At 40.4% G+C, this 25,562-nt stretch overlaps 1 protein-coding gene across 3 annotated transcripts in view; it reads left to right on the top strand.

Annotated features, from left to right (window-relative positions):
• EMC2 (ER membrane protein complex subunit 2) overlaps positions 1-1,196 on the top strand; it is a 33,183-nt gene extending 31,987 nt beyond the window's left edge. For all 3 annotated transcript variants that reach the window (XM_062627170.1, XM_062627169.1, XM_062627168.1), the window contains one exon: positions 1,050-1,196. In XM_062627170.1, coding sequence (XP_062483154.1) covers positions 1,050-1,136 — 87 coding nt within the window. In that variant the 3' untranslated portion in view covers positions 1,137-1,196. The remainder of the gene's footprint in view (positions 1-1,049) is intronic.
• Positions 1,197-25,562: the final 24,366 nt, after the last annotated feature.

Genomic DNA, 25,562 nt, shown 5'->3' with positions numbered 1-25,562 from the left:
CAAGGACTAACTATGTGAGACACCAGTGGTATTTGAAATAAAAAACATTGAATTGAAAATTTATTGAGTGTTTAGATGTTAACATTTAGGTAGAGAATAGGGTGTTTTACTAGCAGCAACTTACGGTTACTGCTTCTGTAATTTCTTTGCCACCCCTCCCAACTCAAAATGCAAAACTTTTTAATGCAGGTGTATTAAAAATCGTTGAGAGTTTCATTTGAGCAAAGACCAACCTAGTCAATAAATCTGCTGTGTTAGATATGGATGGTAAGTGATGGGAATCATCAGCACTGTTAGAAAAACCCTTTTGAGGTCACTATGGGGTGAGCAACATCTCCTACCCTTCTGCCTCTTTCTTTCGCAAACATGGCTGCATGTGTCTTAGGGAATCTAAAGCCATTAATAGTAGTTATTAAGCTGTACTCTGTTATCCAGACAGACTTTATTTCAAATGCTCCCTGAAACTGCTGCTGTAATAGGAGGTTACATTCAAATACAAGGTCATTACTCACAGTTACTTTGAATCATAAAATATAATTATGTGGTGACTGGATTATTTTACAGGAGATTTTGGTAAGTAGCACTGTCTCACTGTAACAAAAATAGAAAATAGATTAGCTTCAATAACAGGTCCAAGTCTTACTGCTATTAAATTGTGAACGTTTAATATTTAATACGTTATTTGGATCACATTAAAAAAATCAAAGCTGAAGTAAAAATTATGTTAAAGTTTACCAGGCAAGCAAATCAGCAGGAAGATCTCACTTCAGATAAATGTTCAGTTTCAAAGTGGAATATTTATTAGTGCTGAATATTCAAATTCAGAGCAAGTGGTGAAATTAAGGAGTTCTGTTGTATTTTCCAGTACATATTAGAGGAAAGGTGAGGTAGCTTGTAAAAATACTGAGGCTGAGTGAAACAATAAGTATGCTTTTAAGTTTGTAGTCAATAGAGTTAATTTTTGGTACTTAATGCTTAGAACTGGTATTTGCGCAGGATCTATGCACAGAATTTCTGATATGTGACAATCTTTTGTTGTTGTTGTTTAGTTTGCAGGTCACAGTAAGAAAGAAACTAAATACTCTTTGAAGGCAGTGGAAGACATGTTGGAGACCCTCCAAATTACTCAGTCTTAGGTGGGCACAGAGATCTAATATTAAATTTTCCAATCCCATGATCACCCTGCGATGACCTAATGCTGTTAAATGCTAATTTTGTATTGATTAACCTGCTATCTAAAATAATGTTTTATGGAAAGTAAAATATCTATTTATTGCTGCTGTGAGAAATGTGATGAATGCCCACTGAAATGAGTAAATTATCCACTTGGACAACAAAAAGAAATGACATGTGCTGCACATCAATCTTTTCAGATTTTTGTATCTATAGTACCAGCTTCTAAGTCACAATTTGTAGAAATAAACTTGTTAAATGATTTATAAAAATGACAGTGACCGTTTATTGGACTTGCAAATGGAAATGATGAATTTATGTATGTAGATGAACGACAGATGATAGAAACGTGTGTCTTATTTGCATATTTAAGAGTGAAAGCATGCTACAGATGTACATTTTCTGGCAAATGTTTACTATACAGCAAGGAGTGATTATAAATACATTTTATTAGAGAAAAAAGTTGACATTAATGTTTTTATTAATGATTTGATATCCAGTATTGAAGAAATGGAGAGACTTATTTGTGTACTTTGCTTCTGAGGTGTGCTTGTACTGGCTTCAGGCCAAAGACATTCTCCTCTGTGGCTTTTTGGACAGATGCTTCCATGCCCACATAGTTCTCCAGTCAGTACATGCATGTGCACTTTTTTTATTCCTCTGTGTGTCCTTTGTTGTACATATGTTCCACATCATGAATTTCAAAACCATCTGAAGGCAGGGCTGCATGCTGGTCTGTACTAGTTTTTGTACCTACAGTATGGGTGCCCGTTCACTGTGGTATGTTAGCTTCTCCACAGTAGCCAAGTGTTACCACACTGGGAGGATGAGAGACAGCTTGTTCACCTGCCTTGTACTTGCTGGAGGATACAGTGTTTTTCCACCATTAGCATGAAACATCTAGAACAGTGTAAATCTGCATTGTATTCGTCTTTAGGCATGAGGTTATTTACTCAGATAATTAGTCAAACACTAATTTATGCATTTTGCAGTCACTCCTGAAGTTGTTCAGGTGTACGCTGTGGCAGTTCTGTTGCACAGCTATTGTTTCATTCATTACGGCTTCAGGAAGATTGCATAACAGCAGCAACATACCCTTGACAAACTAATAAAAGTATTGCAATGTCATTTTCATGACTGTCACCACCATCGCAGCTGATTCTTATACTGCCTACACTATGTAGATGGGTAAATTAAAGGCTGTGTATTAAAATGGCCTTTTTATGATGTGGACTTGATGTAATAAACCAAAGCTGAGCTCCGTCTTAAAAACAAAGCAGCAACAAAAGCTTCCTTTGTAAGTTCAAAGCTTAAAAATGTGTGTAACTGAACTGGTTGTTGCATGAGACTGTGCCTTTAAGAAACATGTAAGGTCTTATTCCTATTATCCGTGAAGTAGGTTGGAGTATGATAGTGTGGTGGGATGGGTGCTATGCCATGAGAATTGGCTGTATATGGAGTCATAAATTAACTTAATTCAGTACTGTTGAAATATAAAACTGCAACTTCCGCAGAGTATTTTTAAATCACCCAATTCTAACTTGGGGAAATAGTGCAGATCCTTCTAAATACTAATTCACAGCCCAGCTCAGAGCAGTATTTGCTGACAGATGTTGTATGTATCAGGTGGAAAAATCAAAAAAAATATCCTGGGTGACAGTATGTATTTCTGTTCAGATTTATAGTCTTTTGCAGTATGAGTGTGCCACCTAGAGTTGTAAATGCTCATTAGTCTTTTTATTTTATCTACATCTCATAGAATTTGGTTGCATTATGAAATTAAGAATGGTGGGAAGCTGTACTGTAGACCAAAATTACCTAGTGAGGCATAACATTTTACCTCCAAGGTACTAAAACCAGCAGTGCAGTATCCCTGTGCAGCTGTGGCATCTATGCTGCTGGAAAGTGTCGGATATAATGTTTTATTGAGAGGCAACTTTTAACATAACAGTGTCCAACTTGGGCACATAATATATCAGTTTCTCTGTATGGAAGTTTGTTCTGTTTCTTGTTTTGAGTGATCTGATGACAAATTCTCCTCATTTGGCTGCTTAGAACCTTCTTTTCACTACTGCTTAGCATTTTTTTGGAATTACTATTCAACATTCTGATTTTTTGCTTGTATTTTGGCATAATCTCCACATAGTATAGCTTAAAAACTGACCTAGCAAGTATTTCTGACAAATTTGTATTTACTTCAAAGGTAAAATAAATTACTCCTATGAAAATACATGGGCAGTCTTTGATAGAACTACTGAATCACAGCAGTGGAAATTCAGGGTATTTTTCATACTCAAATGAAAACCAAAATCCTATGTCTGCAGGAGAAGTAACTATATGAAATGTCCTGCACTCTCAGCAAGCAAAGGGTACAGAGGATAAGCTTTGATATAATGGGATCTTTATAGAAGTAATTTTCAGTTCTAGTAATTGGTTTTGTAATATATCACTGATGCTGTCTTGCATTAAAAAGAGGTTTTCAAAGAGTGGGTTATGTAGCTGACAAATGAACTTGATTATGCTCTGTATTGTGCTCTGACAGTGACAAATGCTACACAAAAATAATAGTATCAAGCAAGCAGTGTCCTCTTTTCAAAATAAAAGGCTTTGTTTTCATATTTCAGTCAACAGCAAAAAAGTTGAGACCTCTGTAATGCCAAACTCTATAGCAGTGACTTGTCTCTTCATTTTTTGCAGCCATAAGTTGATAATAGGCTTGACAGGGAAACCTTATTGTTACCCGTTGAAGTAAAGGTCATTGAAGAGCCACCAAACCTGATTCTGCCTATGTTCTCAAGTTACCGGTGACTTCTTAAAACCCTTTTGTCCAAATGTTATACAGTTCATATTCTGTAGCTGCAAAAAGCACATCTTGTATAGAATATATCCCTAAATCTCTTTAGTTCAGTGCCCAGAATATCTTGCATTTGCTATTGGAAACTGTTATTAGTCAACGGAGGACTTCCTCTTGGCAGCGCTGTATTTTTGATGGCATCTATGTTTGCTAGTCACTGCATTTACAGTGGAGCTTGCATTTCAGCCAGTTTTAGAAGGGAGGGGAAAAGAAAAGCAAATTAAACTTGATGTACTGGCGCGAATTTGTTAGCTTCTTGTTACTTGCACCCTCATCTTCCAAGAACACCAACTGTAGCTGTAGTCATGTTTGCAATAATAATTCTTCTTGTAACTCAAGAGCTTCCATACATTCAGCTCTAAAACCAATACTCCATTAAAATCCAAACCATACAGGTTCCAGCATAGCAGTGCTATGCAGTGTGCATGTACCCCTGTATGCAGGGAAAATACAGTTCTCCCACCCTTCCTCAAGTTGGTGTCAGAGTAGAGGAGTGATAGGGCAGTTCTGGAATATGATTTTGTCTAGAAAAGGAATGCTGCTTAATATGGATTGATGTAGTATTTCTTTCTTGCATTGCTTGGGGCATGAATAGAGTTTTAGAACTAACTATAGGTACTTGAGTCTACTTGGAGAAAAAAGTGCTTGAAATTAGTTATTAGTCTTATTTGGGACAACTGTGCAGCCTTATAGATCCGTATTCTCTTGATAGACACTGTCTCGAAGTTGGATTCAACCTAGAGATTGGTTTTCAGAAATAAGTGGTTATTAATCTACTGCCTCTTAAAAAAAAAATCCAAATAAAAAAAAAAAAAACAAGAGCAACCCCCCAAACAAACAAAACCCCAACAAAACACCCCAAAAACCAACCCCAGAAAAACCCAAGCAGCACCCTACAAACCAATCAAACAAAAAAGCAGCCCTCCAGAACCCACCTCTCGTAAAGGAAGTTGTTTTTCAGCTGCTGGATGTGAAATGGAAAACATTTATCAGTGTACTTCATAGGTGAGTTTGTTTTGTGATGAGGAAATCCCCTGTATAAAGCAGTGCAATCCTTAATGCTTGTCTGAATGGAGGAAAGGCTGCAGAGTGGCACAAAGGCCTGTTCAACCCATATGCTGTAGTAGGACTTTGTGTGCCAAGCTGCAAAGAAAACACTCTTCATCTGTGCTAAGGTCCCAGAGGTGAGCATCCGTGGTGGGCAGGCACAGTTGCGGCTGAAAAGGGCTGCATAAGAGCAGAGCAGCATGGCCTGGAGCCTGCAGAGCAGGGACTTGGGTACATGCACCTAGAGACCCAATACAGATGTGAGTTCCCACCAGCTGTTGGTAGGGCTGAATGTTGGTGTGGATCTGCCTGCAGGATTTTGCCCCTGCAAGGGACTGTGCTCTGTATTTTGCTTTTCTCCCCTTGGCCTCTGCACAGCAGGAATCTTGCAGGAGATCCATGCCCATGTATTACCCTAGCAGTTCTGTTGGATCTCAGTGTGGAGGTGAGGATACAGATGGATCAGTTTGTGGGATTGATCCTGACCCGTAAAGGTTTTGCACATTCTTAGCTTCAGTGCACTGAGTGCACACCTGAAGGTCAGCATAAGGACCTTTACTTTGGACTGAAACGACATCAGGCAGCAGGCCTGTTCTGGGAAACATCTGCAGTCTGGGTAGCTCCTTTGTGGGGGCTTGACAATGCAAGAGGGTGGATGTTACCCACACCGAACAAAGTGCAAGTATATAAATAAATCACTTGTGGTATCATGGTGGCTGCAGCTTGGTTCTCACAGTCACTGGCCCTTTTTGTATGTGTGTGGAAAAGCATGGAGTGAATAGCTTCGGAAAAACACTTCCAGATGGAAGGCCCTTGAGCCAAGGTCAAAGGGATGGCTGGAGAGAGGGAGAGCCACCTTTCGGCTCGGGTGAGTCAGCATAGGTCCAGTAGTTCTCTTCCCTGCACAAGATGACAAAATAATGCTCTTCTTTTGCATTGCATAAATAATGAGGCGTAAGACTGTTTAAAACAAAATAACGTGCAATTGTAGTTCAAAAAATGTTTTTCTCCTCATCCCTATGTGTTTTAACTGCTTTCAATAACACCATGTTGATGTTAAGGTGCTTTGTGCCATTTGGTGATCATATAGGCATCTGCCCCAGGGCCACCAGGGGATGAAGACATGTTTAGAGTGACCATTCACTTAGGAAATGTGCCTGATGGGCTTCCACTAGGGCAGATCACAACCTACCTGCACCGGCAATGGGAACACCACTTATCCCACAAACTACCAAGCTACCAAGGAGAAAAACTGACTGCTACTGCTAAACCCAGGACACTTAAATAAGATTCCTGTTAGGATCAATGCTAATTTCCTCCAAATAATGGAGGATCTTTTCCTAAATTTACAGTTTTTCTGTAGCAAGCTTTTAGGTTTTGGACATGATGTTTGGAAGTGAAACTTTAAACTGGGCAGATGTAATCCTCCTGGGAAGAGACAGCAAAAATCCACACTGAGGCAGTTTCAACAAGAGCAGCAAGTAAAATTAACCATTACCTCTGTTTATTTAGATAATTGAGCTTGACACAGTGGTGTGTCTGACAAGTTGGTTTGTGTTTTTTATTCTATTAAATACAGCTACAACACCCAAGGCTGTCACTGCTCGTCTGAGGGTATTTGTTTCAGTTTAGAGTCTGGAAATGGTGTAAATGTGGATAGATCGTAATGTGGGCAGAAGCATAAGAAAAGTACCCAGTAGAACAGGATCTCTTTCCCTCGACAGCTGCTGCAGTTCATTTTGTTGTAAGTTAGAATCAAAGATGAAAACCATGAAAAATTATTAATAGGTCTATTAAAAGTAAGTAGCTGAGTAGCTGCTGCATCCTTGTAATTCTGTAATCAGCAGTGTTACTCCTTTACTCTTTTTCTGAACTGAAGGATTATTGTGGGGGCTGTTTGGGTGTTATTAGCAGGCTTTGTTGTAAGCTGGAAATACGGAAGATTCAAAATGAGGGTGAAAATTCTGCAAAGCCTATAAATCCCTTGGTCTTGCTGACTGCAATTGAGATAAATTATATAGAAAATGAGCACAGAATTTCTTTTAAATATATCAAAAACATTTAGTGACTTGCAACAATATTGTAATTGTAGCCATGCCAAGCTTTTTCAGCAAAACTTCCCAGAAATGTGATGCCTGTATGAAGCCAAAAGCTCTAATAAGCTTTAAATAAACTTTGATTTAGTTAAGTGTAGGCACCACCCAGACTGAGAAAGGAGCCTTTGCTCACATGGATAATTTACTCCTCTTGGGAAGCTCCCATATTCAGGTAATGTAGAGCCTGATTACCTACTTGAAAGAAAAGGCTATGCCTGTTATCCAGGCAGTTTCAAGGAACATCAAGGCTTTTCCACTTACAAACCATCTTCTTGGTAAAGCAGAGACGTAGATTTGGTTGTTTGGGAGCAGCTTTGAGAGCAGATGGATACGTGACACCATCGCTTCAGGAGGGAACTGGATAAAGAAGCCTTGCAAGAGGTTTATGTCTGGTTTTCCATCAGCCCTTCTTTTTAATGTGAAGTTTGCCGAAGAAAAAGCCCTCTGCGAAGAAGGTTCATGAGGCTGGCTGGTGCCTGTGTGTCAGCTGCCTAGCTGCGTAACAGAAAGTGGATTTTCAGGGGTATGAGCCTGTTACGCGGGTAGGTGGCTGGAGTTCATACAAGGTGCCATGTCTTATGCAGGTTCCAGGTTGAGAGCACATGGGCCTCTTACCCAGTTCTAGCAGCTGTCCTCAGGACAAGAGCAACCTTTCTGTGTCCTTTCACTGCCCAGCTCTCATATGCAATCGTCTGAATGCCTGTGTAATATGCATAATGCTTTTATAAAATTCCAGCAATTTGCCATTCAGAGGGGATCAATGATCCTGTTTCTTCCCTCCAGCTCTAGCCAGCATACATACAAATACTTTGTTTAAAGTGAGCTCCTGGGTCCTGTTCCTGGGTTGCTATTTAGGCAACAAAATAAGGGATGGAATTCTCCAAGCCATCAGCTCCCATTTGACCTTGCTGGCACTTTTTTGATGCCAAATTTTTTTGAGCATCAGGCCACATTAAGTGCTTAAGTGCTTAGACATGGATTCGATTATTAAATTTAAGCACCAACTTCTTTTGTGTCCTTCATTTGCCAGACTCCTAAGTGGAAGCAGAATAGTTGTCTAAATCACCCTGGCTGTGTGTTTGTAAGCAGTTGAAAAGTGTCTTTTCATATTGTGGCAATCTATGTGTTAAAATCATAGGAAGAAAGTGACTGTGGACTAATGCAGTAAGAGCAGTGTTTTAAACAAAAAATGCAAGAAAGGCTGCAGAGGCTGTTAGAAGTTAGTGAGGTGAAGGTCTGCTTGAAATGAAGATGTAACAAAGCCTGGGCTCTGCTGGGCTGTGGAGCCACATAGTGTTTTCCTCATGCTCCATCCATTCCTGTGGTCTCTAGTCTGTCACCTCTCATGAGCTACATCTTCCGCAGTGGTTCTTTGGGGCAGGGTTTCTGTCCCTATGCTGTGGCCAACGTGACACACGTGAGAACTGAGGGATGACATCTGGTCACGCCGGGGTGGTAGTGGTTCTGTCCTGTTCTGGTTTTGGTGGTGGGTGAGAACGGCAGGTGTGTTCTTTGGCAGTGAACCCAAAATGCCAGAATTGGCGTAGATATTGGCTGTGTTGACTCGTTTCTGGTCACTTCAGGCAGTTGAAGTAGAAATCAAGGTGTCAGGTCTGCAGTGGTCTGAAGTAAGCTGTGGATTAGTATGTGTCTTTATTGTGGCACTTAGATGCCACCATGGCAGTGGAAGGCAGGGAAGCAGTAATACCATGGGTGACAACTGTTTAAATGGGAAGTGATATTCCTGAGGACTGGCCAGAATGCAAGAATTCTATTTTACAATAAAATTGAGGTTTGATTTCTGATTTTGTTCTATATTAGAAAAAAACTGAAACCTTTTCCCCGCTGAAAAAGCCATAGCCACAAGGCTGACTCCACACTGGATTACCGGTAACCTAATGACTGAGTCATTTCCCTGGGTTGTAGGAGACGTTTATGTTGTCTACCTGATTGAGAGAGAGACTTTGAAATTATTTGTATTCCCAGCAAGTGACCTAACCATCATGTTGCTGAGTCAGTCTCTGGCCCATGGATGCTTGGGAAAATGGGAGAATTCAACAGGAGATTGGCCAATTAGCTTTGATAGGTTGGGTTTCTCATTAAAACTCACTAAAACCCAACCCTGAGAAGTCTCCAGTGAAACAAATGCTTTTCTGTGGAAAGCCTCTTGCGTTTATGGGTCCTAATGACTACACGATTAATTGCAATCTTTTGCAACCAGGACATTGGTTTACCTTTTATTTACTATACAGTAACTTGCATCTTTTACAGCTAACAAACTTGGAACTTTACAGGGAAAAGAAAACATGAATCTGCTTTTGGCACTTGCTCCCTCTTTGCTTACTAATGGACTTTGTTGTGTGGATGTGGATGGTTTTGCTGAGCTTCAGAGCAGGCCACTGCTCAGAATAGACAGTTCTATGGAGCTCTGCCTGTGTCTGAAAATGCAAAGGTGAGCTGGTTTATCCAAGGAGCCTGTCTGCTTTCTCTTGTGCACAGCTCGCTTTTCCAGCAGACTCCAGTGAGGAAAGGGCAGGGCTCACGTGGGTACTTGGGCAGCTTCGATCCCTATAGACTTTCCCAGTCTCCTTTCAAGCTCACTGTAAGAGCAGCACCAGGCTGCTCATCCTGGCCATCTTCTTTTCCTCTCTGGAGAAATAGACTTCCGGGCTGTGGCTGGGAGGAGGCATGAGGGGAAGCATCACTTCTCTGTAAAGACTGGAGGCAGGAGGGAGCAGTGATTGGTGAGAAGAAGCTCATGCACAGCTGGTTCTGTTCTGAAGAGCAAGTGAAGGAGGGAGCCCGGGTGACAATCTGAGATGTCAGTACAGACTCTGCTGCCCATAGGGACCGAATTCAGCCCAATCTCCTCAAGTGCAGATAAACCAGGTGGAAGAAACGTCTGGAATCCTTGCTGTCTCTGCAGAGCCAGGTTCCCAGCTTTATCCACTGATGGGTGCCTAAGAAGGTCATTACACATGCAGACATTTGCAGGGGCCCTCTGCAGCTCATGAGATGGCCATGGAAAAAGGGAGAAGCCAGGAAGTAGGTTGTCCTGGCAGAGGTTTCTGTTTAAGGAGGAACATAGACAAAAAAAAATTATTTTGGTGCTTCTGATAATGTTAGTTCTCTATTCTGTAAACAATATATAGAAAATTACTTCTAAGAAGCTTAAAAGAAGATAAAGGTGAGAATGAGAAGTCCTTGCTTCTGTATGAGTCAGCCAGAGCTGGAGATGGACCAGCCTAGTTAAGTCTTCCCTCTCTTGGCAGTTTGAAAGGAGAAGAAACCTTGCTTAGACACTTTGCCTTTCTTTCATGAAGAACTTCATGTATCAGCGAACTACTGAAGTGATAACTGAGTGAATAAGGTGAATTATCTTTCAGGCATACAGATGCATCTTCACTTTTTTATAGTGAATTAACTTAGCACATTGCTTGGTTCAGGGTACAGATGGTGTAACTTGTGCTGTTAAGGAATCATAGAATCATAGAATGGTTTGAGTTGGAAGGGACCTTAAAGATCATCTAGTTCTACCCCCCTGCCATTTCAGCAAAGACAGGTCTCACATCAGTTTATTTTTCTTACCTGATCAAGGTGGTTTTAGGTTTTGTGTATGATTTTAGCAATGTTGAGTAGGTTGCTTGCCTTGATATGCTGATCTTTTAAAAGACACATGTAAATGCTGATCTTTGTGTTACCGATAACATGTCTTATCTCCTGAGTCATCCAGTGTGGGGGGTTATTCCTTTTTTTATTCCTGTGGAGTAGTTTGAAGTGTCTCTGATGAAATCTGTATGCATCAAATAGGTAAGTTTATTGGAAATCATCTTTGATTAATAATTTCCCCCTCCCATGGAGTGAGAGTTACTCAGTCTGTTACAATGAGAGAAATCTTGCTAAAACATGAGCAATGGTATAGCTTTGTCACCAGCATGACACAGCCTGCCACTTCCTGAGTTCCGTTACTGACTTGGCTCTGCAATGTGATGCAATTTGTCAATTTAGAATTTTTCTGCTTCAGATTTCTTGAATATAAAATAGGATCAAGGGAATCTTTTGTGCCCAAAAAATCACTGCTCATTGGTGTCACCATGAATTAATACAGTGCTTATCAGTTTTACCCTGGTTAACTTCATAAATATTATATTGCCATTTGGTTGATCAACCAGTTACATCTGTCTGGGGAAAGAAGCAATTTCTGTGTCATTTCTCTCAGGTAGAAAGAAATTTATATCATGTGGGTCAACCCAGTCAGTGCTTCGGGTGACAGGAAAGTGTAGGGTAAATTTGGCAGAATTCATGTATGCTTTATACAGGCTCCAGATGTTTTAAACATTCCGCGCATTCATTTTGAAAATGGTGTTTTAATATTCGAGGTAGTTATTAATTTTTTTTCTCCAGCTGAACTTTAATACTAATAGTTGATGGATAAGCTAGTGTGCCTTGCTAACCTTAAACTGTCATTAATTATTCATGGGTTTTTTTATACATGTCAAGAGCTTTTGATTCTTCATTGAGTTTGTAAGGATAATCTGCCATCTAGGTTAACAGAAGAAATGTAATCAAAGTATGTTGTATGTGGAATTTTTATACAATCAACTGCAAAACAGTAGATCAGACAGTAAAGGAATTTGGAATAAAGTATAAAAAAAGTGCCTGAAGGAAAAAAGGAGAGGTAGTTCTCAGTGTTAGAGGGGTCACAACTAATCCTGAGGTGAATTATTCTGTATAGCGAGAGTTGGATTCAGCTCTGATTTAACTCAGCAGGAGGTTTTATTTTGATCTAAAATTGAACTTGGTGGTTTGAGTTTTAGGTCAATGATTGTATTTCACTAAAATACTAATTTGTATTTTATAAATAAATTTTAGACCATTTTCCTTTATAGCCATAGTTTTCTATATATTCAAAGTGCCATATTGCAAGTAACTTGCACTGAACCCAACACATAACAATGAAGTGTTCAAAGTGCATGGTAAAATAAGAAACTGATCTAAAATTTTCTCTTATTTTTAAACTCTTTTTCCATCACAAGTCTGGAAAGTAAGAGACTGAATTTTTTTAATTATCATTAGGCAGCTCTGGTATAATTTATGTTAAGAGGTTTTGGCCTGTTTATGTGTGCTGGAATTTGCCAAAATTAGTAATGCAATATTCCATCTTTAGCAAGCCTATAGAGCAATAAATAATGACACATGACTGTATGTGAGTGTTGTTAGTTTAATTTTTTTTGTGGTGTTCATGAAATGCAACGATCTTCCAACCCAAATTCTGCAGTATTAGGCAGCAAGTTGTACTCTGAACTAAACCAGATGCTGATCAGTTCTGTTCCTATTATCGACTTGGGGCAGAGACGGTAACCAGACCTTATTTGCAATGTTAACATTTGGAACAGATTAACAGCAGTTAGGCTGAAATGAGAAACCTCCACGTTACTGAAAAGGTTCAAAACATGTAATGCTGTAAAAATCAGGAGTCTGTAGTATGTTAGGTGGGAATAAATAAGTTATCTGTAGGCCACGCTTTCTCCTTTGCAGGGTGTGTTGTTTCCAGTTTACGAGGGGCTCTTTGAAAGGACATGTTTATGAGGTATAGTCAGGTTTAAGTCCTGATAAACCATCTACCTGATGCGGTATAGTATATCCAAACTTGATGGGCTTTCTCATTCTGAGAGAGCCCTCCCCACAGCCAGGCTGTAATGAAGATTTCTGTCTGGGGGACAAATCCCACATGCGCTCATGAAGCTCAGAGACCCAGGATGCTTTGGAAAATCAGCTTTCTGCTACATTCAAAAGCAAATCCGATGAGGAACATCCCACGGAGGTGCCCAGGAGAGGATGTGGAGCATGTGGTGGCCCATACACCGCATGCTGGGCTGGAGATGTTTCTCTATGCCTGCTCATGGTGTAACAGAGGATTCAGTGGAAACTGGAAGGGTTCAACAGGACTGCAGTGAAGGCCTGAATGACTTTTAGGCTAAAGTTGGGCTAAACTTCGTCACTGATTTGTGAAGGTTGTACAGGTATTGCTGCCAACCATAAGCATCTATAGTGAGTTATTTGTGGTGCTGTATTACCTTCCTCCTCCTATCCTGTATTTTTTTACTGGGAATATTGCTTTAGCAGGAATTGAACAGTAGGCTTCAGGTCAAAGGTCAGTCAGAGATGTTGCTGGGTTCTCATTGTGCTGCATGTTTTTTCTGTGCGACTGGTTTGAAAATACAGTGTTCATGTTTGGAGAAAATAAAAGCTTTTTGAAAACTCATATGCCAGGCTGCTACTGAAATGTAGTTATTAACCACTGTAGGTATGGATGTTGAGAGAGATTAAGCTAGGACATTACTTACCCTGGCAATCTGATCAAATTGTTCATATGGCAGCCAGGTCAGCTGAGGAAATCGCCCATCACAGCTGCACACACAGCTACAATGGGAAAATACTCAGCAGCAAGGTACCATTCATGGGTAGAGGCTGTAGTGGTGGTGCTGAGCGCTTCCCACGGTAAGCTACAATGGGAAATTAAACCTAATCTGCTGTAATTACACTGGGTAAACCACTGCATGGATTTCAATTCAGTTTATGTTGACTTGAAACAGGTCTTTGTTAAGCGCATGGTACGGCTGGGGGTATGGACAGGAGCAGTAGCTGTGGTTTGGCTGTGACTTGAGTTGTTACATGTGACTTTCTACAAGTGAAAGTTATAAACCTTCTTGTAGGGAGTGGAAAAGGCCACTCCTGTCTTTTGGGAAGGAGCAAATGTGTAATGACAGGGACCTCCCCTGTACTGGTCTGGCCAGGGGCCAAGCCAGGAGGGACAGGTTTGGCCTTCTCCTTTGTAGGACAGTGGGAGGAGCCAAGATGTGGCCAGGTGGAGGAAGAACAGTGCCGGGATGAGCAGCATGGTCAGAAAGATAGCTAGGAAAACACCAAGATGTGGAAAATTTACCCCATGCAAATCTAAACCATCTCTAACCACAGATAGCAAATGAAAGGATCCTGGAAGCACAGAACAACACAGGGCAAGCTGGTTTGTCATGCTGTGTCCACATGCCACAGGGACACGCTAGTGAGCCCAGAGTTTTGCTCCTGATGTTCAGTCACAACAAAAAACATTGCCTCCTATCTTGGGCTTGCTTGTTTCCACCCAGTGTGGTTGTGAGGCACACTCAGGGCTGTGAGCAGGTTCAGGGATGCCTTGGATGTATGCTATAGAGGTATGCTGATTTTCCCTCCAGTAGTCCACAGCTGCAGCTTGTATCTCCTGATTGAATCCACTTATAGGTCACCCAGAGATGTTGTTTTTTGTCATTTTTATGCCTTCTGAAATTTATTGTAGAAAGTATATTTGCCTTTTTCCTCACCTTCTAGGTATTTGGGCCTTACGAAAACTGATCAAGCTTTTCTTGAATTACAGGTCAGTGTGAAGCGACCCCTGGCTGTGGTGTTACATAGAAGCTGGTATGAATTTCAGGTTGTAGCTGGATGTCGTCCATGCTCCCTGTATTTCAAATTAGGAAGAATATTTTCAGATAGAGACAAAAAGCTGCAAGTAGTTTGCAAGTAATAGTATTTTCTATGTGAAAGTGGAAAAATAGTGAAATAATAAGCTGTTAGTATTTTAAAATGTGACTCTTTTAGATAATGTATATGGGAGCTCAAAGGAGGGATGAATTCCCCCTCACCATTGCAGAGGAAGGTTGAAGGGAAGCAGCTTCCTTACAGCACTGGTACTTGCAGAAGCAAGCAGGTAGGCAGCTCTGCGGCTTAGTGGGAGTAGCTGTCTCTGCTAAAGGAAAATTTTGATGTTAAAGTGTCCAGCATAAGTGCACAGCGTAAGATGGTGAAGCAAGAGCACAATGTTAGCAAGTCTGTGGCTCAGCATGCTACTACACACTGCTATGTGGCTGTTCTGTTAGTATCTTCCACACTGAAATGGCTGCAGCCATTTCATAAAGCAGGAGCTTTACTTCAACCAAGAGAGGCAGAGTGTAGAAGAGAAAACTTGCAGTGACACTGTGGCACAGAAAGTTTTTGTGCCCTGTCCTTCACCTGTAATACCCTTCAGCTCCCTGCATTTCTTCATCCCTTAGCCAGTGGATATAAGGAGGCGCTGCTCATCTGAGACTGTTACCAAGTCTCATTTCTTGATAGTAAAACTTTTCCTCATTCTTTACCCTGGGCACTGGAAATGTTTTCCTAGGCAGTACTATTTCTACCTCTGGCATTTTGATTTCTCCCTGCTTTACCTTTGCAATGATCATTCCTATGGTAAAGAGTCCTGCGACCCTTTTTAAACACTTTTTAATATAAACCACTGCTGTTAAAGGTCCATTTTTCCTATTGTAAGGAATCTGTCATATTGGAATTAGTGACTGAGTTTTAAGTACTGAGTTGATATGATATAAAATCTCAGTCACAGTTTGCAATAGATTTAGTTTTAAAATGAGCAAAAATGTAATTGTGGGATAAAAATTGGCGATGTTCACAGCCTAGGAATTATGTTTCAGACTTTGGAAGGAAAATGGTTTGGCTTATTTTTTTTCCACTTTCAGGAACACTGTTATTTGCTGATTTAATGGTTTCAGATGCTGTTAAATGAAAAAAAGTATTGCTGGAGTAAGTGTATTTTGCAGGTGCTTTGTCCTGGGGTGTCTCTTGGAGTTTTACAGTGTGATTCTTTGTGAAGGCAATGGGTCACAGACCTTCATAAAGTGGCTTCCGTCCAGCCAGGAGTGAGCAGATGTGATTGCTGGTGTGCATGTGTACCACTGCTCTCACAGGGTGCCACCAGCCCAACCTTTTGCCTGCATGGCTGCAGCAGATGACAGCATGTGGTGATTCCTTGGGAAAAAGATGTGTTGTGTTGCTTGCAGAGAAGAAGAAAAAGGATTCACTTCTGGTAGACTCAGGGACTAGTTGGCTGGTGCATATGTGCAGCCCACTCTTAACTGAAGTATTGACTGGACTTAATTACCACAACTGGAACTTAGCTGGGCACCCAAACCAGTGGTTAGCTGGGAGAGGTCTGCTTTCAGCAGGAACCCATGGGCCTGTCAGGTGATGTGTAAGAGAGAATGAGACATTTTTTTGGTTTCTATATGTACATATATGTTATATTTACATATCTGAATTCAGACCAGAACAGCATAGCCAGGGGTGGCTTCACACTGACCTGTAATTCAAGAAAAGCTTCCAGTACCTAAAGGGGACCTACAAGAAATTTGAAGAGCAGCTTTTTACAAGAGCGTGTTGTGGCAAGGGGGGATGGCTTTAAGCTGACAGAGGGGAAATTTAGATTAGATATGAGGAAAAAATCTTCCCTGTGAGGGTGCTGAGGCGCTCGCACAGGATGCCCAGAGAAGCTGTGGCTGCCCTATCTCTGACAGTGTTCAAGGCCAGGTTGGACACAGGGGCTTGGAGCAACCTGGTCTAGTGGAAGGTGTCCCTGCCCCTGACTGGGAAGTGGAACTGGGTGAGCTTTAAGATCCCTTCCAACCCAAACCATTCTATGATTCTATGATATAACGATATATTATTCTTATTGTCTAAGTTGCTGTTTGGACATACATGTGATATGTGACTTTTCCCAGGAGCATTTCTATTTAAGACATCATGCAACAGGGAAATGCAACGAACATTTGGAGAGAGGAATGGAGATCAGGTTGACTGTAATAAACACGCAAGTGGGCACTGGCCATTGTTCCCAAGAGTGATTATAATCACTTGGGAACTCTTTAGCTATTGTTTTTAGAAAACATGCAAATATACATTTTGGCACTGGAGTTGGCCAGAAACAGATGGTAATAAACTTTAGCCTCTGCTGCCGCCCTTCCACCATTGACACCCTTCCTCACCATGCAGTATGTGCTCAGGGTAGGGGTCAGGAAGGCATCTGTTTTCCTCTGGCTTTTGGTCTTTTCTATGGAAAGGTGATTTTATGGCTTCACAGAAGAAAGCACTGTCATGTCATTACACCAGTATGGAGAAAAACACAGAGACAGTGATGGCAGACATTGCTTGTACATTATCATTTACAGAAAAGTCTTTTTTTTTCTGAAAACTTTGAGTAAAAAATATAACTGTTTAAATTCAGCAATGACTAGATTGATATATATCAGCACTCCATACCATGTAAACAGTTTCTGAAGTCATCTGTAGATTGTCTGTGTTGGTGACATCCTAGGGCTGGACTGAGGTCTTAGAACTGTTTTGGTTTTGGGTTTTTTTCAACTTGTTAAACATGAAAAGGAGGCAGGAGAAATGCTAGTCAAAGATAAAGATTTTACAAGTATTTCTAATTCACTTGATGTAAAATAAATTCTTTACAAGTGTACCTGGAATGTCTTTGCACATACTCCAGGTTGTACCTGGTTGCACCCAGCTTTGAGATGAGAACAGTGCCTTTCCTAATAACATACAGTTAACTTGCTGCCAACTTTACGTATAGCCTTTACTCAGTGACGTATGTCATTTCCATTTTACAGCTGTCCAGACACACTTTTAAAATCCTAAGCCCTATACACCAGATGTTACTTAGTCCAGTGTGGTCTACCTTGGGCCCCTTCCAAACCTGTCTGCATATAATTTTCAAGTCCCAACAGCCCTGCAGTGCTAGAAGATAGAAAACTGACCATAACTATACCCTTTCATACTACTCAGAGCCTAATTTTAATTATCTGAAACACTACCAGATAAATAGTTCAATCAGAAGAATTTCACCTTAACATTAACTACTACCACATCCATTTTTTTCTAATTTGAGGCAGGTTTTGGGTTACCGGCTCTGAAGTCTCCAAACTTCCAATCAATGATTAATATAACTATCTAGAGAGGGTTTTTTTTCTTGAACTGAATAATGGAGTGTGTTTATGTGGCCTTGCTGGGCAAGGCACTCCATGGATTTGTATGATTTGGTTTTATGTACAGATGGGTGGGTTATGTGTGTGTGACTTGGACATGATATTTTAAAATTTCATGCCTTTCATTTTAAATAGGATCACCTCCAGGGAATAACGTGATTTACAGAGCTGCTAAGCAACCAGTAGTGTCGATGGTACCCTCTGAAGAAAACACGCGTTTTCAGTCAGCAACAATAAGCATTCACTTATGGTCATGTGAATGCTTAGGTGCTTACCTGAAATCCAAAGATGCTTTTAAATCAGTGCATTTCGTGACTGTAAAGTCTTTTTCAGAGGCCCAGTTCTGACTGTACACTGGCTCTGAAGAAGTATCTAGGTTTCTAGCCTTCCTTGAATAGCTCTGTGGGCCTGAGCTCTTACCCTGAAAGCACAAGGATTAGAAATACTCCAGAGTTACATAAAGAATCCCACTTTCTCTAGACAGTATTAAAAATGTGCCAATTATTATCTCATATTAAAACTGTATTGTAATATTAAAAATATTAGAAAAGAAGTTTAATAGTTTGGTTATTTTGTAGTCATTGCTGGTTTTCTTATTATTTCTCTTTATTGGTGTGAGTTTTCTGCACTTATTGTCTGTAAGCAATTTGTCTCATTTGTCTCTGAAAACTTTTTTTTCTGATTTGCATTACAAAACTGTTGCTTTAGTTCTGGAGCAGAAAAAGCATCCAGAGAAACAGCAAACTGAGGAAAATATCATTGAGCATTTGTAAGAAGTGATGACTGATGTTCAAAATGTGTAATTTTAAATTTTCATTAAAAAAAATGATGGAAGCAGAAGCCACTTGGCTATGGATTCATTTTATCAGCACACAGAAGCCAGTTTAAGACCCATGTGACAAATTAGAACAAACAAGCGAGTTTGATTTTTAGGTATTAAGTATTAACCACATTCCTTTTATGAGTGAGCTATGGGTTGGCTGTTATTCCCATGGATGGTGCATTACATTTCAAATATAGGTACTGCAGGGTAAATCTGAATCAGATAAAATTGTTTAATGGAGGAAATAGGTTATTTCTTGCTCATTCTGTGAACAGCTATTTTTCTTTAAGTTTTTTTGTTTTTGTTTTTTTTTTAAGTAGAAATACATCATAATAGGAAATGTTTCCAGCTAATGTGTTCTCTTTTACAGATTTCTTTTAACTTAGGTTACTTAGATCCCTTGCTTCATGCATTTCTCCTTTGTGATTTAGATCATCTTGCTTCAGCTTGTTTTCAACTTTCAATTTTGTGATTTCTTTCATGAGGCAGAACTACAGAGCATTGCAGAGTTTTGCTCCTTTTTGCCTTGCATGCTAAGAATACTTTCTTTCGCCAAACTGCCTCCACATTTGTGGCTATGTCTCCCTTCTCTGCTTTCTGACAGCTCCATTTGAGCTCCTGCTAGAACTGAAAGCTCTGGGGGAAATAAATCTAAGATGTCAGTGACTTAAAGCCCAGCGCTGTAAGTTTAAGATGTTTGCCTAATATCGCATCACCGAAATGGAACAGATAAAGATGAAGTGTAAAGTATATGTAACGTGGCTTGCAGTTAAGTGCAGTAATTGGAGAATGCAGGCAGCAGATCTGGGAAGGTGATAAGGTAAGCAAAAGCTTCTTGGGAAAGGTAAACTGTCTGAAGAGCTGACAGTGATATGCACTAACTGGAAGGAACCCAAAATTGTTTTAGCCTTTAAGCATCCAACAGACATTGGAGTAATTGAGTAATCATACACTCTGGGTCCAGTATTCCTGTCACTGATACACCATGCATCTCAGTTATTGGTGTAATTTAAATTTGATAGCCACATAATGGACCAAATTCTCTTCTCTACTTTTCATAAGTCGTCCTATTGGATTCAATACGAAGGATGTTTGCTTAAGTGTGGTGAGCAGGATTTTTGTTGTAAGGTTTATTTTCTTTCTCTAAAGTGGTATCCTCTGCTGCATGTACTGTACAGTGCCATAGAAGACAGAATACTTATTCTACAGGAAAATACCCCAAAGCACCATAGATTAGTTTAAATTCTCAAGAAGGTGTAAACTTTTCAGTTTCTTCCAGTGTTTAGACAGTTTTCCTTAATGTTCATGCCAAAAATTGTCCCCAAGTCTCTCTTACTTCTGGTGCCAGTGTTTTGAAAGCGTGTCGGATTCTGCATCATAAAAGATGACGCCTGCCCCTACACATTTCTCAGAATGACAACTTCTACCTTTCAAGGGTCATTTGGGTCAGAAAATTTCATTAAAAAATATTTGAGTACAAGCCACATAACTTGTCTGTTTGTTCAATCTTAACATTCAACAAAACATTTCAAGATTGCTAAGCAGCCAGATCAGAATAAGCTCACTGGGGCATGGGAACATCTTTTTGTTCTGGTTTTGTATGTAGCACCTCATACACTGAGGCTAAGGGTGCATAGGCTGTACTGCAGTGCAGATAATAAATACTAATAATAGGAGACTTTAAAGGTGTGACTTTTGCAATGAGCTTATAGCTTTGTGAAACAACCTGGCCCTAATTTTCCTGGTAAGACAAGGGTGGTGAGCTTGCTCATGTCTCCCCAATACTAGGGTGATTGGTAAGTATGTAGGAAGTGCTATGTAACAGGTAGAACCAATTTGATCCTCCGCACAGCCTGCAGTGAGTGGACAGGCAGGCCCACAGATTAGTGCAATTAGTAGTAAATATGCAGTGGGGGAGGCTTTTGCTAATGTTGTTTCTTGAGATTATGTGAGTTAGGTAAACTTGGGATTTGTTCAAGAAGTTTCTTTTGTAAACTCAACCCACTATACATTTCCTTCCATTCCTTCCACTTCCCCCAAGTGGACACTCTCAGTTTGGCACTAGTAAAGTAGCACTAGTTTGGTAAACTAAATTAGTCTTTACAACTTCTAGTAAACTAAACAAGGCAACGGCTCTGATGTTCAGTCAGTCAATGGCATAAATGGTAGCACAATTTCTAGCATGGTTTGGGCTGTGGCAACCCGTGTTTCTTCATGGAAAGATGTCCATGGAAAGGGCATCCCCAACAGTCTGGGGAAAAGAGCAGCCAAGGAACTGTTCCAAGAGCTAGTATGGATGAGAGCACCTTGGAGGACAGAGGGGGGCCTACGAGGATGCTGGAGAGGGACTCTTCATTAGGGACAGTAGTGACAGGACAAGGGGTAATGGGTTAAAACTTAAACAGGTAAAGTTTAGATTGGCTATAAGGAGGAAGTTCTTTACTGTAAGGGTGGTGAGGCACTGGAATGGGTTGCCCAGGGAAGTTGCGAATGCTCCATCCCTGGCAGTGTTCAAGGCCAGGCTGGAGAGAGCCTTGGGTGACATGGTTTGGTGTGAGGCATCCCTGTCCATGGCAGGGGAGTTGGAACTTGATGATCTTAAGGTCCTTTCTAACCCTGACTATTCTATGTTTCTATACCAGCCTCCCAACTCCATCATCATTCCTGCAGACAGCAGCAGTATGTGTCTGTCATTCCCCCTAACTGACAAATCCTTTTCCCACATCTTTCAACATTTTCACACCTGGAAAGAGGAGTGAGGTGAGAAAAAACAGTTGAAGTCTGCCCAGCATCTCTAAGAAATGTCCTTTGCTATCTAACTGCACAGCTAAACTCACCCCACAGTTTTCATCAGCTCACATTGTGATTTCTCTATGCACTTTTTCCACTTTTGATAAATGAAGTTTTGCCTTTCCCTTCCACTGAGTGTATTCCTGCATGGGTCATCTTTCTGCCTTGCTCCCATGACTGTGATCCTTCCCTTTGCAATCCTTCCCTGGCTCCCTCTTCATCATTTTGAAAATAAGCCCCTTTGTCTCAGTTCTTAAAAATTTTCAAAACATTATCTGCATCCTGCCCATCATTCAGTATCAAAGATGGGCTCCAGCTTCCATTGCTCACACAGCAGATTTTCAGACAGACACTGTCAAGCTCTATCCCGCACTGTCCTGCAGCCCAGGCAGGACCTCTGTCCACATTCCCATTCTTTACAGCTACACGTGGATCTTCATTTTACCTGCTGCCGATGGAAAACTAGACAAATAAGTCTCACTGACTATTGATAGCTCATATTCATTTACCAGTCTTGCTGATCTATATCTAGCCATTGCCTTTTGTTTCAAATTTGATTGAAAAGCTGAGGTTTGCAAACATGTTTAAGCTTGTCAGACCTATGAATTTTAATAGGACATATGGAGCTCAATGTTTTTTTGTGAAGTGGGTTTGAGTTCTGAAGGGATCATACTTTTTTTTAAACGTGACAGGTCTAGGAATAAAACTCTTAGGTGTTACTGCAGTGCAGAGTATTTTTTAAGAACAATAATACTTGGAAAAATGCCTATTCCTATTTCTTCCTTCAGGAAATACACCCTATCTTCTGCTGCCTCACAGTGTTTGTCTGTTTTCATATGTACTGCTACACTTTTATTGGTCTGAAACAGTAGCTCCTGACTACCATTTCTGATTTCAAAGAAGGTGTTGATTCCAGAAATTTCCCGAGATGTTTTTTAAGTTAAAAATCGTACCAGAATTGGGTTCAAGGATATGACTGAGAGGAAATGGCACAAATTTGCTGCTGTTTAATTCTGAACACTTCTAGGAAAAAAAAACAAACAAACCAAACCCAAAAAACAACCAAATCCAAAAAAACAGTCCCTCCTTAAAACTTTCTTTCAGAAAAATTTACCTAAACCCTCCCCCCCAGGTGATTTTTGTTGCAAACAGCGTTCTTGATGCCTGTTTCTTTCTCTTACAAAAGCACAATTAACTTCTTCAATGCAAATAATGAACCGCAAATCATACAATATGTGTGATTTTATTCTAAAAATGGATCCAGCTGCCTTAGAGATTTGTAAACGCTGGAATAATATATGAAATCATCTTTCCCAGTGCCCCATAAAGGTTAGACTTTTCCATTGAGAGATGTCAGCTAAGGTGATTATGCTGTAAGCAGACTAAGCCTTGGGATTTCAAAGCAGATCTCAAATGTATTTAGTAAGCCTAATTAGCTCACTTTAAACAGGAATTTGCCATTTTCTTAAAAGAAGAGCACATTTATATTCTTTATAATATTTCTATAGGACCAGTTTGAGGTAATTAAATGGAAAAACAATGTAATAAATTCTTGGAAACAATCCCCTGTAAATATTGGTTTATCATTTGGCATTCTCCTCTCATTTCCACCGGATACCAGTGGGATTTGTATATCCGCTTCCTTTATGTTTCTAATTAAGAAACCACGTCAGATTTGCAGAAAACCTACACAATCTGTCACTTTGACTGCTGAGGAACGGGCACGCTTCCCTGACCCCTATCCCCATCAATCTGAATAGATCCAATTTCATTGATTTATATCGAACAGAATTTCATTGGTGGCTACTGCATAAATCTGCAGTGACTTTCATATTTTGTTTCACCTAAACGATGATTGGGTGGAATGTGTCTGTTTAAAAGTGACCTTGTTCCAATTTTTGAACTTTGGTTTATAACAGGGGGAAAAAAAGGATTTAGTCATTTTCATTCCCAGAGGGTCATAAAAGTCATCACTGAGTTTTACAATGTATTTGGTCCATTTAAACTTCCCCCCCCCCCCCAGGTCTGACATTTCACCATGCTTAAAATGCAATTTATTCAGAAAGTGGCTTTAATAAATGTTAGATGATGATTTAGGATAAGATAATTTTCTGTTTTTCAAAACAGTGTGTCTTTGTAAAAAATGCCTTGTGCCAGCACCACACAACTGACAAAGCCAAGTTGAAGTGCCTTAGAATTTTGAAGATATTTTGTTTGCTTCCTTGTAAATGTTGAGATGAACTCTTCCTCTTCATTCACACTCACAAGAGGCTCAGGGGCCGGGGGGGTTGCAGGGCTATAGCGCTCCCTGTCTTGCTAACAGTGCCTGGCATGTTGCATTCCCATCCCCATGAAGCATTCACTTCCCTGGTTGGCACCTAGAAACGTAACTAAACAGTGTGGGCAGCTGCATGACAGTGTTTGAGCCTGGTTCCTAGCCTGGGCTGATTTTTTCCTTATAGCTGTAGTGAGTGTTGCTGCATGGGGTCCCACCAGAGACAGGGCGTAGAACTGAGGAGGAAGCAGCAGGGGTGATGTACCTCACCTCTTCAGCTCCTTGGCTAATCCTGTGTTCTCTGACACACGTGTTTTGAAATGACACTTCACACCCCTTACTCACATTACACTCACTGGCTTAGGTGGAGCAGGCAGCCACCCACTACTTCCCTCAGCCCAGCGAGTACGTTTATCATCCACAGTGTGAATTAGGATTCCTCTCCCAGCTTCAGGACCAAAACCCCTGCTGGTTTATTCCAGCTCACCTTCCAGCTGCAGTAGGAATTGTGGTGTCGGCCTGCTGGGTTGCTGCACAGATGACCTGCTGAACCCCAAGACCAATCAAATCAAACTGAAGCTCAGTTTACCTTAATAACAATTGAATCTCCTCTGCATGAATTTGAATCCCAATGTCAAAGCCAGCTTTCCACGAGGCGTTTTTAACGAAGTCTTTCAAAACACCTCTTTTTGCTTCTAGAAGAGAATATTTAGGTCAATCTTTGGTACTTCTAAAGATAGATAACTTTTTTTCTTGGTGGTTTATTCAAATGAAGTTTTTTAAGTTTTTTGCATTCTCAAATGCTTTCCTTCTGGTCACAGTAGTGCCAATGCCCTTTCCAAAGCACAAGTGCAATTTTTGTTAGTGCAGAGTGTGCTGCAGGAAGCACTTGTGTAGTGTGAGATTTCATTGCAAGAATCTGGAAAAGTTAAAACTTTTCTAGTATTGTTTTAAAAGCATGTAGGAGATGGATCACCACTGGGTTCCCCAGGTTCCAGGAGCCGGGTTCCCTGCCAGAGGTTAGGTAGCTAGTATTTAGCATGCTATCACTCTCCTTAATTACAGGTACTGCAAAATTCCTCATCTAGATTGACATGTTATATGTAATTACTTTCTGTCCCGGAGTTCTGCAACATAAACTACTCACTTTAATATGTCTAAAAGGATAAACAAAAATTTTTACTCCAAAGTTGCAAATGCCACTAAACTATCATGTAATTTTAACCTTTACCTTTCTTTAACACTGATTGTTTTCTTAGTGTCTATCTACATTGGTCATATGTCTTCTCAACATCTAGTGTTGCTTTGCAAACATAAACATTACTGAATTTTGACCAGCAACAGATCCCAGGGTTGGCCAGATGGTTGCATGAATATGCCTTGATGTTATAAACATAACTCGTATATGTGAATATCTATTTTAATCTTTGCATTCTTTCCCCTTTGGATTCAGACCAAAAGGGGAGAGAAGCAGCAATAATAAGGTGTAGATGTTTCTTTGGGTATACTTTGACTCCAAGCACCTGCAGAAAGCCCCTGAGCATTAGGGTCTCTCTTTCATTAGCCCACCTAGGGCGATAGAGCAACAGCCGGGAATACAGCGTAGAAGCTCTTGCACATGCTTGGAAGTGGCGTTTGAAGTTGC

This window comes from Pezoporus occidentalis, unplaced genomic scaffold (genome assembly GCF_034315485.1).
Source record: "Pezoporus occidentalis ecotype Australia unplaced genomic scaffold, CSIRO_AGI_Poc_V1 ctg3, whole genome shotgun sequence".
Taxonomy (NCBI): Eukaryota; Metazoa; Chordata; class Aves; order Psittaciformes; family Psittacidae; genus Pezoporus; species Pezoporus occidentalis.
This window is presented reverse-complemented; position numbering and strand designations above follow the sequence as displayed.